Here is a 14,043-nt window from a genome sequence, read left to right as displayed (position 1 = left end):
TTGGTATTGGTACTGAGACAGGTTATATTACCTGTTGGTAACAGAGGTACTGAGACAGGGTATATTACCTGTTGGTATTGGTACTGAGACAGGTTATATTACCTGTTGGTATTGGTACTGAGACAGGTTATATTACCTGTTGGTAACAGAGGTACTGAGACAGGGTATATTACCTGTTGGTAACAGAGGTACTGAGACAGGTTATATTACCTGTTGGTAACAGAGGTACTGAGACAGGTTATATTACCTGTTGGTAACAGAGGTACTGAGACAGGTTATATTACCTGTTGGTAACAGAGGTACTGAGACAGGTTATATTACCTGTTGGTAACAGAGGTACTGAGACAGGTTATATTACCTGTTGGTAACAGAGGTACTGAGACAGGGTATATTACCTGTTGGTAACAGAGGTACTGAGACAGGTTATATTACCTGTTGGTAACAGAGGTACTGAGACAGGGTATATTACCTGTTGGTAACAGAGGTACTGAGACAGGTTATATTACCTGTTGGTAACAGAGGTACTGAGACAGGTTATATTACCTGTTGGTAACAGAGGTACTGAGACAGGGTATATTACCTGTTGGTAACAGAGGTACTGAGACAGGTTATATTACCTGTTGGTAACAGAGGTACTGAGACAGGTTATATTACCTGTTGGTAACAGAGGTACTGAGACAGGTTATATTACCTGTTGGTAACAGAGGTACTGAGACAGGGTATATTACCTGTTGGTAACAGAGGTACTGAGACAGGTTATATTACCTGTTGGTAACAGAGGTACTGAGACAGGTTATATTACCTGTTGGTAACAGAGGTACTGAGACAGGTTATATTACCTGTTGGTAACAGAGGTACTGAGACAGGTTATATTACCTGTTGGTAACAGAGGTACTGAGACAGGTTATATTACCTGTTGGTAACAGAGGTACTGAGACAGGTTATATTACCTGTTGGTAACAGAGGTACTGAGACAGGGTATATTACCTGTTGGTATTGGTACTGAGACAGGTTATATTACCTGTTGGTATTGGTACTGAGACAGGTTATATTACCTGTTGGTATTGGTACTGAGACAGGTTATATTACCTGTTGGTAACAGAGGTACTGAGACAGGTTATATTACCTGTTGGTAACAGAGGTACTGAGACAGGTTATATTACCTGTTGGTAACAGAGGTACTGAGACAGGGTATATTACCTGTTGGTAACAGAGGTACTGAGACAGGTTATATTACCTGTTGGTAACAGAGGTACTGAGACAGGTTATATTACCTGTTGGTAACAGAGGTACTGAGACAGGTTATATTACCTGTTGGTATTGGTACTGAGACAGGTTATATTACCTGTTGGTAACAGAGGTACTGAGACAGGTTATATTACCTGTTGGTAACAGAGGTACTGAGACAGGGTATATTACCTGTTGGTAACAGAGGTACTGAGACAGGTTATATTACCTGTTGGTATTGGTACTGAGACAGGGTATATTACCTGTTGGTAACAGAGGTACTGAGACAGGGTATATTACCTGTTGGTAACAGAGGTACTGAGACAGGTTATATTACCTGTTGGTAACAGAGGTACTGAGACAGGGTATATTACCTGTTGGTAACAGAGGTACTGAGACAGGTTATATTACCTGTTGGTAACAGAGGTACTGAGACAGGTTATATTACCTGTTGGTAACAGAGGTACTGAGACAGGTTATATTACCTGTTGGTAACAGAGGTACTGAGACAGGGTATATTACCTGTTGGTAACAGAGGTACTGAGACAGGGTATATTACCTGTTGGTAACAGAGGTACTGAGACAGGTTATATTACCTGTTGGTAACAGAGGTACTGAGACAGGTTATATTACCTGTTGGTAACAGAGGTACTGAGACAGGTTATATTACCTGTTGGTAACAGAGGTACTGAGACAGGTTATATTACCTGTTGGTAACAGAGGTACTGAGACAGGGTATATTACCTGTTGGTAACAGAGGTACTGAGACAGGGTATATTACCTGTTGGTATTGGTACTGAGACAGGTTATATTACCTGTTGGTAACAGAGGTACTGAGACAGGTTATATTACCTGTTGGTAACAGAGGTACTGAGACAGGTTATATTACCTGTTGGTAACAGAGGTACTGAGACAGGTTATATTACCTGTTGGTATTGGTACTGAGACAGGTTATATTACCTGTTGGTAACAGAGGTACTGAGACAGGTTATATTACCTGTTGGTAACAGAGGTACTGAGACAGGGTATATTACCTGTTGGTAACAGAGGTACTGAGACAGGTTATATTACCTGTTGGTAACAGAGGTACTGAGACAGGTTATATTACCTGTTGGTATTGGTACTGAGACAGGGTATATTACCTGTTGGTAACAGAGGTACTGAGACAGGTTATATTACCTGTTGGTAACAAAGGTACTGAGACAGGTTATATTACCTGTTGGTAACAGAGGTACTGAGACAGGTTATATTACCTGTTGGTAACAGAGGTACTGAGACAGGTTATATTACCTGTTGGTATTGGTACTGAGACAGGTTATATTACCTGTTGGTAACAGAGGTACTGAGACAGGTTATATTACCTGTTGGTAACAGAGGTACTGAGACAGGTTATATTACCTGTTGGTAACAGAGGTACTGAGACAGGTTATATTACCTGTTGGTAACAGAGGTACTGAGACAGGGTATATTACCTGTTGGTAACAGAGGTACTGAGACAGGTTATATTACCTGTTGGTAACAGAGGTACTGAGACAGGTTATATTACCTGTTGGTAACAGAGGTACTGAGACAGGTTATATTACCTGTTGGTAACAGAGGTACTGAGACAGGTTATATTACCTGTTGGTAACAGAGGTACTGAGACAGGTTATATTACCTGTTGGTAACAGAGGTACTGAGACAGGTTATATTACCTGTTGGTATTGGTACTGAGACAGGGTATATTACCTGTTGGTAACAGAGGTACTGAGACAGGTTATATTACCTGTTGGTAACAGAGGTACTGAGACAGGGTATATTACCTGTTGGTAACAGAGGTACTGAGACAGGGTATATTACCTGTTGGTAACAGAGGTACTGAGACAGGTTATATTACCTGTTGGTAACAGAGGTACTGAGACAGGGTATATTACCTGTTGGTAACAGAGGTACTGAGACAGGTTATATTACCTGTTGGTAACAGAGGTACTGAGACAGGTTATATTACCTGTTGGTAACAGAGGTACTGAGACAGGTTATATTACCTGTTGGTATTGGTACTGAGACAGGGTATATTACCTGTTGGTAACAGAGGTACTGAGACAGGTTATATTACCTGTTGGTAACAGAGGTACTGAGACAGGTTATATTACCTGTTGGTAACAGAGGTACTGAGACAGGTTATATTACCTGTTGGTAACAGAGGTACTGAGACAGGTTATATTACCTGTTGGTAACAGAGGTACTGAGACAGGTTATATTACCTGTTGGTAACAGAGGTACTGAGACAGGTTATATTACCTGTTGGTATTGGTACTGAGACAGGTTATATTACCTGTTGGTAACAGAGGTATTGAGACAGGTTATATTACCTGTTGGTAACAGAGGTACTGAGACAGGTTATATTACCTGTTGGTATTGGTACTGAGACAGGTTATATTACCTGTTGGTAACAGAGGTACTGAGACAGGTTATATTACCTGTTGGTAACAGAGGTACTGAGACAGGGTATATTACCTGTTGGTAACAGAGGTACTGAGACAGGTTATATTACCTGTTGGTAACAGAGGTACTGAGACAGGTTATATTACCTGTTGGTATTGGTACTGAGACAGGGTATATTACCTGTTGGTAACAGAGGTACTGAGACAGGGTATATTACCTGTTGGTAACAGAGGTACTGAGACAGGGTATATTACCTGTTGGTAACAGAGGTACTGAGACAGGTTATATTACCTGTTGGTAACAGAGGTACTGAGACAGGTTATATTACCTGTTGGTATTGGTACTGAGACAGGTTATATTACCTGTTGGTAACAGAGGTACTGAGACAGGTTATATTACCTGTTGGTAACAGAGGTACTGAGACAGGGTATATTACCTGTTGGTAACAGAGGTACTGAGACAGGTTATATTACCTGTTGGTATTGGTACTGAGACAGGTTATATTACCTGTTGGTAACAGAGGTATTGAGACAGGTTACATTACCTGTTGGTATTGGTACTGAGACAGGGTATATTACCTGTTGGTATTGGTACTGAGACAGGTTATATTACCTGTTGGTAACAGAGGTATTGAGACAGGTTACATTACCTGTTGGTAACAGAGGTACTGAGACAGGTTATATTACCTGTTGGTAACAGAGGTACTGAGACAGGTTATATTACCTGTTGGTAACAGAGGTACTGAGACAGGGTATATTACCTGTTGGTAACAGAGGTATTGAGACAGGTTACATTACCTGTTGGTATTGGTACTGAGACAGGGTATATTACCTGTTGGTATTGGTACTGAGACAGGTTATATTACCTGTTGGTAACAGAGGTATTGAGACAGGTTACATTACCTGTTGGTAACAGAGGTACTGAGACAGGTTATATTACCTGTTGGTAACAGAGGTACTGAGACAGGTTATATTACCTGTTGGTAACAGAGGTACTGAGACAGGGTATATTACCTGTTGGTAACAGAGGTACTGAGACAGGTTATATTACCTGTTGGTAACAGAGGTACTGAGACAGGTTATATTACCTGTTGGTAACAGAGGTACTGAGACAGGGTATATTACCTGTTGGTATTGGTACTGAGACAGGTTATATTACCTGTTGGTAACAGAGGTACTGAGACAGGTTATATTACCTGTTGGTAACAGAGGTACTGAGACAGGTTATATTACCTGTTGGTATTGGTACTGAGACAGGTTATATTACCTGTTGGTAACAGAGGTACTGAGACAGGTTATATTACCTGTTGGTAACAGAGGTACTGAGACAGGTTATATTACCTGTTGGTAACAGAGGTACTGAGACAGGTTATATTACCTGTTGGTAATAGAGGTACTGAGACAGGTTATATTACCTGTTGGTAACAGAGGTACTGAGACAGGGTATATTACCTGTTGGTAACAGAGGTACTGAGACAGGTTATATTACCTGTTGGTAACAGAGGTACTGAGACAGGTTATATTACCTGTTGGTAACAGAGGTACTGAGACAGGGTATATTACCTGTTGGTAACAAAGGTACTGAGACAGGTTATATTACCTGTTGGTAACAGAGGTACTGAGACAGGTTATATTACCTGTTGGTAACAGAGGTACTGAGACAGGTTATATTACCTGTTGGTAACAGAGGTACTGAGACAGGTTATATTACCTGTTGGTAACAGAGGTACTGAGACAGGGTATATTACCTGTTGGTATTGGTACTGAGACAGGTTATATTACCTGTTGGTAACAGAGGTACTGAGACAGGTTATATTACCTGTTGGTAACAGAGGTACTGAGACAGGTTATATTACCTGTTGGTAACAGAGGTACTGAGACAGGTTATATTACCTGTTGGTAACAGAGGTACTGAGACAGGTTATATTACCTGTTGGTATTGGTACTGAGACAGGTTATATTACCTGTTGGTAACAGAGGTACTGAGACAGGTTATATTACCTGTTGGTAACAGAGGTACTGAGACAGGTTATATTACCTGTTGGTAACAGAGGTACTGAGACAGGTTATATTACCTGTTGGTATTGGTACTGAGACAGGTTATATTACCTGTTGGTAACAGAGGTACTGAGACAGGTTATATTACCTGTTGGTATTGGTACTGAGACAGGTTATATTACCTGTTGGTAACAGAGGTACTGAGACAGGTTATATTACCTGTTGGTAACAGAGGTACTGAGACAGGTTATATTACCTGTTGGTAACAGAGGTACTGAGACAGGTTATATTACCTGTTGGTAACAGAGGTACTGAGACAGGTTATATTACCTGTTGGTATTGGTACTGAGACAGGTTATATTACCTGTTGGTAACAGAGGTACCGAGACAGGTTATATTACCTGTTGGTAACAGAGGTACTGAGACAGGGTATATTACCTGTTGGTAACAGAGGTACTGAGACAGGTTATATTACCTGTTGGTATTGGTACTGAGACAGGTTATATTACCTGTTGGTAACAGAGGTACTGAGACAGGGTATATTACCTGTTGGTAACAGAGGTACTGAGACAGGTTATATTACCTGTTGGTAACAGAGGTACAGAGACAGGTTATATTACCTGTTGGTAACAGAGGTACTGAGACAGGGTATATTACCTGTTGGTATTGGTACTGAGACAGGTTATATTACCTGTTGGTAACAGAGGTACTGAGACAGGGTATATTACCTGTTGGTAACAGAGGTACTGAGACAGGTTATATTACCTGTTGGTATTGGTACTGAGACAGGTTATATTACCTGTTGGTAACAGAGGTACCGAGACAGGGTATATTACCTGTTGGTAACAGAGGTACTGAGACAGGTTATATTACCTGTTGGTAACAGAGGTACTGAGACAGGGTATATTACCTGTTGGTAACAGAGGTACTGAGACAGGTTATATTACCTGTTGGTAACAGAGGTACTGAGACAGGTTATATTACCTGTTGGTAACAGAGGTACTGAGACAGGTTATATTACCTGTTGGTAACAGAGGTACTGAGACAGGTTATATTACCTGTTGGTAACAGAGGTACTGAGACAGGGTATATTACCTGTTGGTAACAGAGGTACTGAGACAGGTTATATTACCTGTTGGTAACAGAGGTACTGAGACAGGTTATATTACCTGTTGGTAACAGAGGTACTGAGACAGGTTATATTACCTGTTGGTAACAGAGGTACTGAGACAGGGTATATTACCTGTTGGTATTGGTACTGAGACAGGTTATATTACCTGTTGGTAACAGAGGTACTGAGACAGGTTATATTACCTGTTGGTAACAGAGGTACTGAGACAGGTTATATTACCTGTTGGTAACAGAGGTACTGAGACAGGTTATATTACCTGTTGGTAACAGAGGTACTGAGACAGGTTATATTACCTGTTGGTATTGGTACTGAGACAGGTTATATTACCTGTTGGTAACAGAGTACTGAGACAGGTTATATTACCTGTTGGTAACAGAGGTACTGAGACAGGGTATATTACCTGTTGGTAACAGAGGTACTGAGACAGGTTATATTACCTGTTGGTATTGGTACTGAGACAGGTTATATTACCTGTTGGTAACAGAGGTACTGAGACAGGGTATATTACCTGTTGGTAACAGAGGTACTGAGACAGGTTATATTACCTGTTGGTAACAGAGGTACAGAGACAGGTTATATTACCTGTTGGTAACAGAGGTACTGAGACAGGGTATATTACCTGTTGGTATTGGTACTGAGACAGGTTATATTACCTGTTGGTAACAGAGGTACTGAGACAGGGTATATTACCTGTTGGTAACAGAGGTACTGAGACAGGTTATATTACCTGTTGGTATTGGTACTGAGACAGGTTATATTACCTGTTGGTAACAGAGGTACCGAGACAGGGTATATTACCTGTTGGTAACAGAGGTACTGAGACAGGTTATATTACCTGTTGGTAACAGAGGTACTGAGACAGGGTATATTACCTGTTGGTAACAGAGGTACTGAGACAGGTTATATTACCTGTTGGTAACAGAGGTACTGAGACAGGTTATATTACCTGTTGGTAACAGAGGTACTGAGACAGGTTATATTACCTGTTGGTAACAGAGGTACTGAGACAGGTTATATTACCTGTTGGTAACAGAGGTACTGAGACAGGGTATATTACCTGTTGGTAACAGAGGTACTGAGACAGGTTATATTACCTGTTGGTAACAGAGGTACTGAGACAGGTTATATTACCTGTTGGTAACAGAGGTACTGAGACAGGTTATATTACCTGTTGGTAACAGAGGTACTGAGACAGGGTATATTACCTGTTGGTAACAGAGGTACTGAGACAGGGTATATTACCTGTTGGTAACAGAGGTACTGAGACAGGGTATATTACCTGTTGGTAACAGAGGTACTGAGACAGGTTATATTACCTGTTGGTATTGGTACAGAGACAGGTTATATTACCTGTTGGTAACAGAGGTACTGAGACAGGTTATATTACCTGTTGGTAACAGAGGTACTGAGACAGGGTATATTACCTGTTGGTAACAGAGGTACTGAGACAGGTTATATTACCTGTTGGTAACAGAGGTACTGAGACAGGTTATATTACCTGTTGGTATTGGTACTGAGACAGGTTATATTACCTGTTGGTAACAGAGGTACTGAGACAGGGTATATTACCTGTTGGTAACAGAGGTACTGAGACAGGTTATATTACCTGTTGGTAACAGAGGTACTGAGACAGGTTATATTACCTGTTGGTAACAGAGGTACTGAGACAGGTTATATTACCTGTTGGTAACAGAGGTACTGAGACAGGTTATATTACCTGTTGGTAACAGAGGTACTGAGACAGGTTATATTACCTGTTGGTAACAGAGGTACTGAGACAGGGTATATTACCTGTTGGTATTGGTACTGAGACAGGTTATATTACCTGTTGGTAACAGAGGTACTGAGACAGGGTATATTACCTGTTGGTATTGGTACTGAGACAGGTTATATTACCTGTTGGTAACAGAGGTACTGAGACAGGTTATATTACCTGTTGGTAACAGAGGTACTGAGACAGGTTATATTACCTGTTGGTAACAGAGGTACTGAGACAGGGTATATTACCTGTTGGTAACAGAGGTACTGAGACAGGGTATATTACCTGTTGGTAACAGAGGTACTGAGACAGGTTATATTACCTGTTGGTAACAGAGGTACTGAGACAGGTTATATTACCTGTTGGTAACAGAGGTACTGAGACAGGTTATATTACCTGTTGTTAACAGAGGTACTGAGACAGGGTATATTACCTGTTGGTATTGGTTACAGAGGTACTGAGCCAGGTAGACGATGAGTTCCCGTCCTACCGCCTCGTTGCCGTGCATGTTTCCGATGTACTTAAACTCTGGCTCACCTGGTGAAGAGAAACACAGGTTAGGTCAACACACACAGGTTAGGTCAAAACACATAGGTTAGGTCAACACACACAGGTTAGGTCAAAACACATAGGTTAGGTCAACACACACAGGTTAGGTCAAAACACACAGGTTAGGTCAACACACACAGGATTAGGTCAAAACACACACAGGTTAGGTCAAAACACACACAGGTCAGGTCAAAACACATAGGTTAGGTCAACACACACAGGTTAAGTCAAAACACACAGGTTAGGTCAACACACACAGGTTAGGTCAAAACACACAGGTTAGGTCAAAACACACAGGTTAGGTCAACACACACAGGTTAGGTCAAAACACACAGGTTAGGTCAACACACACAGGTTAGGTCAAAACACACACAGGTCAGGTCAAAACACACAGTTTAAGTCAAAACACACAGGTTAGGTCAACACACACAGGTTAGGTCAAAACACACAGGTTAGGTCAACACACATAGGTTAGGTCAACACACACAGGATTAGGTCAAAACACACACAGGTTAGGTCAAAACACACAGGTTAAGTCAAAACACACAGGTTAGGTCAAAACACACAGGTTAGGTCAACACATACACACAGATTAGGTCAACACACACACAGGTTTGGTCAAAACACACAGGTTAAGTCAAAACACACAGGTTAGGTCAAAACACACAGGTTAAGTCAAAAAACACACAGGTTAAGTCAAAACACACACAGGTTAGGTCAAAACACACAGGTTAGGTCAAAACACACAGTTTAAGTCAAAACACACAGGTTAGGTCAAAACACACAGGTTAGGTCAACACACACAGGTTAGGTCAAAACACACAGGTTAGGTCAAAACACACAGTTTAAGTCAAAACACACAGGTTAGGTCAAAACACACAGGTTAGGTCAAAACACACAGGTTAGGTCAAAACACACAGGTTAGGTCAAAACACACAGTTTAAGTCAAAACACACAGGTTAGGTCAAAACACACAGGTTAAGTCAAAACACACAGGTTAGGTCAAAACACACAGGTTAGGTCAACACATACACACAGATTAGGTCAACACACACACAGGTTTGGTCAAAACACACAGGTTAAGTCAAAACACACAGGTTAGGTCAAAACACACAGGTTAAGTCAAAAAACACACAGGTTAAGTCAAAACACACACAGGTTAGGTCAAAACACACAGGTTAGGTCAAAACACACAGTTTAAGTCAAAACACACAGGTTAGGTCAAAACACACAGGTTAGGTCAAAACACACAGGTTAAGTCAAAACACACAGGTTAGGTCAAAACACACAGGTTAGGTCAAAACACACAGGTTAGGTCAAAACACACACAGGTTAGGTCAAAACACACACAGGTTAGGTCAACACACACACAGGTTAGGTCAAAACACACAGGTTAAATCAAAACACACAGGTTAAGTCAAAACTCGTAGGTTAAGTAAAAACACACAGTTTAAGTCAAAACACGCATGTTAGGTCAACACACACAGGTTAGGTCAACACACACAGGTTAGGTCAAAACACACACAGGTTAGGTCAAAACACATAGGTTAGGTCAACACATACACACAGTTTGGGTCAACACACCCAGTCCTACACAGTATCTACCCATGTTCAGTCCTACAGAGTATCACAGAGTAACTATCCATGTTTAGTCCCAGAGTATCACAGAGTTCAGTCCTACAGAGTATCTACCCATGTTCAGTCCTACAGAGTAACTACCCATGTTCAGTCCTACAGAGTATCAAAGATTATCTACCCATGTTCAGTCCTACAGAGTATCACAGAGTAACTACCCATGTTCAGTCCTACAGAGAATCACAAAGTAACTACCCATATTCAGTCCTACAGAGTATCACAGAGTATCTACCCATGTTCAGTCCTACAGAGTATCAGAGTAACTACCCATGCTCAGTCCTACAGAGTATCACAGAGTAACTACCCATGTTCAGTCCTACAGAGAATCACAAAGTAACTACCCATATTCAGTCCTACAGAGTATCACAGAGTATCTACCCATGTTCAGTCCTACAGAGTATCAGAGTAACTACCCATGTTCAGTCCTACAGAGTATCAGAGTAACTACCCATGTTCAGTCCTACAGAGTAACTACCCATGTTCAGTCCCACAGAGTATCACAGAGTATCACAGAGTAACTACCCATGTTCAGTCCTACAGAGTATCTACCCATGTTCAGTCCCACAAAGTATCACAGAGTATCTACCCATGTTCAGACCTACAGAGTATCTACCCATGTTCAGTATCACAGAGTATCTACCCATGTCCAGTCCCACAGAGTATCACAGACTATCTACCCATGTCCAGTCCTACAGAGTATATACCCATGTTCAGTCCTACAGAGTATCACAGAGTAACTACCCATGTTCAGTCCTACAGAGTATCACAGAGTATCTACCCATGTTCAGTCCTACAGAGTATCTACCCATGTTAAGTCCTACAGAGTAACTACCCATGTTCAGTCCTACAGAGTATCTACCCATGTTCAGTCCAACAGAGTATCTACCCATGTACAGTCCCACAGAGTATCTACCCATGTTCAGTCCCACAGAGTATCACAGAGTAACTACCCATGTCCAGTCCCACAGAGTATCACAGACTATCTACCCATGTCCAGTCCCACAGAGTATCTACCCATGTCCAGTCCCACAGAGTATCACAGAGTAACTACCCATGTTCAGTCCTACAGAGTACCACAGAGTATCTACCCATGTTCAGTCCTACAGAGTATCACAGAGTATCTACCCATGTCCAGTCCCACAGAGTATCACAGAGTAACTACCCATGTCCAGTCCCACAGAGTATCACAGAGTATCTACCCATGTTCAGTCCCACAGAGTACCACAGAGTATATACCCATGTTCAGTCCTACAGAGTATCTACCCATGTCCAGTCCCACAGAGTATCACAGAGTAACTACCCATGTCCAGTCCTACAGAGTAACTACCCATGTTCAGTCCTACAGAGTATCACAGAGTAACTACCCATGTTCAGTCCTACAGAGTATCACAGAGTAACTATCCATGTTCAGTCCTACAGAGTATCACAGAGTATCTACCCATGTTTAGTCCCAGAGTATCACAGAGTTCAGTCCTACAGAGTAACTACCCATGTTCAGTACTACAGAGTAACTACCCTTGTTCAGTCCTACAGAGTATCACAGAGTAACTACCCATGTTCAGTCCTACAGAGTATCACAGAGTATCTACCCATGTTCAGTCCTACAGAGTAACTACCCATGTTCAGTCCTACAGAGTATCAAAGATTAACTACCCATGTTCAGTCCTACAGAGTATCACAGAGTAACTACCCATGTTCAGTCCTACAGAGCATCACAGAGTAACAACCCATGTTCAGTCCTACAGAGTATCACAGAGTAACTACCCATGTTCAGTCCTACAGAGTATCACAGAGTAACTACCCATGTTCAGTCCTACAGAGTATCACAGAGTAACTACCCATGTTCAGTCCTACAGAGTATCACAGAGTAACTACCCATGTTCAGTCCTACAGAGTATCACAGAGTAACTACCCATGTTCAGTCCTACAGAGTGTCTACCCATGTTCAGTCCTACAGAGTATCACAGAGTAACTACCCATGTTCAGTCCTACAGAGTAACTACCCATGTTCAGTCCTACAGAGTAACTACCCAATGTTCAGTCCTACAGAGCATCACAGAGTAACTACCCATGTTCAGTCCTACAGAGTATCACAGAGTAACTACCCATGTTCAGTCCTACAGAGTAACTACCCATGTTCAGTCCTACAGAGTATCACAGAGTAACTACCCATGTTCAGTCCTACAGAGTAACTACCCATGTTCAGTCCTACAGAGTATCACAGAGTATCTACCCATGTTCAGTCCTACAGAGTAGCACAGAGTAACTACCCATGTTCATTCCTACAGAGTATCACAGAGTAACTACCCATGTTCAGTCCTACAGAGTACCACAGAGTATCACAGAGTAACTACCCATGTTCAGTCCTACAGAGTATCACAGAGTATCTACCCATGTTCAGTCCTACAGAGTATCACAGAGTATCTACCGATGTTCAGTCCTACAGAGTAACTACCCATGTTCAGTCCTACAGAGTATCAGAGTAACTACCCATGTTCAGTCCTACAGAGTATCACAGAGTAACTACCCATGTTCAGTCCTACAGAGTAACTACCCATGTTCAGTCCTACAGAGTAGAGGTGCCCCAGTACCCCAGAGGGGAGGGGCTGAGAAAAATTACCAAATTGAGAAAACAGTTGAAGTTCTTCATCTAACCAGAAGATGGAAGCACACATCAATATGTCTCATAGAATTGGAATCTGACAGCAGGTCCTGGTGTCTAAAAGAGACGACAACCCTCTGGTCTACATCATCAGAGTCTTCTCTTTCTGTCTCCTGGTGTCTTAACTACAACCCTCTGGTCTACATCAGCAGAGTCTTCTCTTTCTGTCTCCTGGTGTCTTAACTACAACCCTCTGGTCTACATCAGCAGAGTCTTCTCTTTCTGTCTCCTGGTGTCTTAACTACAACCCTCTGGTCTACATCAGCAGAGTCTTCTCTTTCTGTCTCCTGGTGTCTTAAAGAGACTACAACCCTCTGGTCTACATCAGCAGAGTCTTCTCTTTCTGTCTCCTGGTGTCTTAAAGAGACTACAACCCTCTGGTCTACATCAGCAGAGTCTTCTCTTTCTGTCTCCTGGTGTCTTAAAGAGACTACAACCCTCTGGTCTACATCAGCAGAGTCTTCTCTTTCTGTCTCCTGGTGTCTTAACTACAACCCTCTGGTCTACATCAGCAGAGTCTTCTCTTTCTGTCTCCTGGTGTCTTAACTACAACCCTCTGGTCTACATCAGCAGAGTCTTCTCTTTCTGTCTCCTGGTGTCTTAACTACAACCCTCTGGTCTACATCAGCAGAGTCTTCTCTTTCTGTCTCCTGGTGTC

At 41.8% G+C, this 14,043-nt stretch overlaps 1 protein-coding gene across 1 annotated transcript in view; it reads right to left on the bottom strand.

Annotated features, from left to right (window-relative positions):
* Positions 1 to 14,043, bottom strand: part of LOC135507261 (carboxypeptidase E) — a 96,083-nt gene that overhangs the window by 32,694 nt on the left and 49,346 nt on the right. The window contains exon 2 of the mRNA XM_064926861.1: positions 8,973 to 9,076. Within this exon, the coding sequence (XP_064782933.1) occupies positions 8,973 to 9,076 (104 nt within the window). The remainder of the gene's footprint in view (positions 1 to 8,972; positions 9,077 to 14,043) is intronic.

Source organism: Oncorhynchus masou, chromosome 20 (assembly GCF_036934945.1).
Source record: "Oncorhynchus masou masou isolate Uvic2021 chromosome 20, UVic_Omas_1.1, whole genome shotgun sequence".
In the NCBI taxonomy this organism is placed as follows: domain Eukaryota; kingdom Metazoa; phylum Chordata; class Actinopteri; order Salmoniformes; family Salmonidae; genus Oncorhynchus; species Oncorhynchus masou.
Note: the sequence above shows the minus strand (reverse complement) of the source record. Positions and strands in the feature narration are given on the sequence as shown.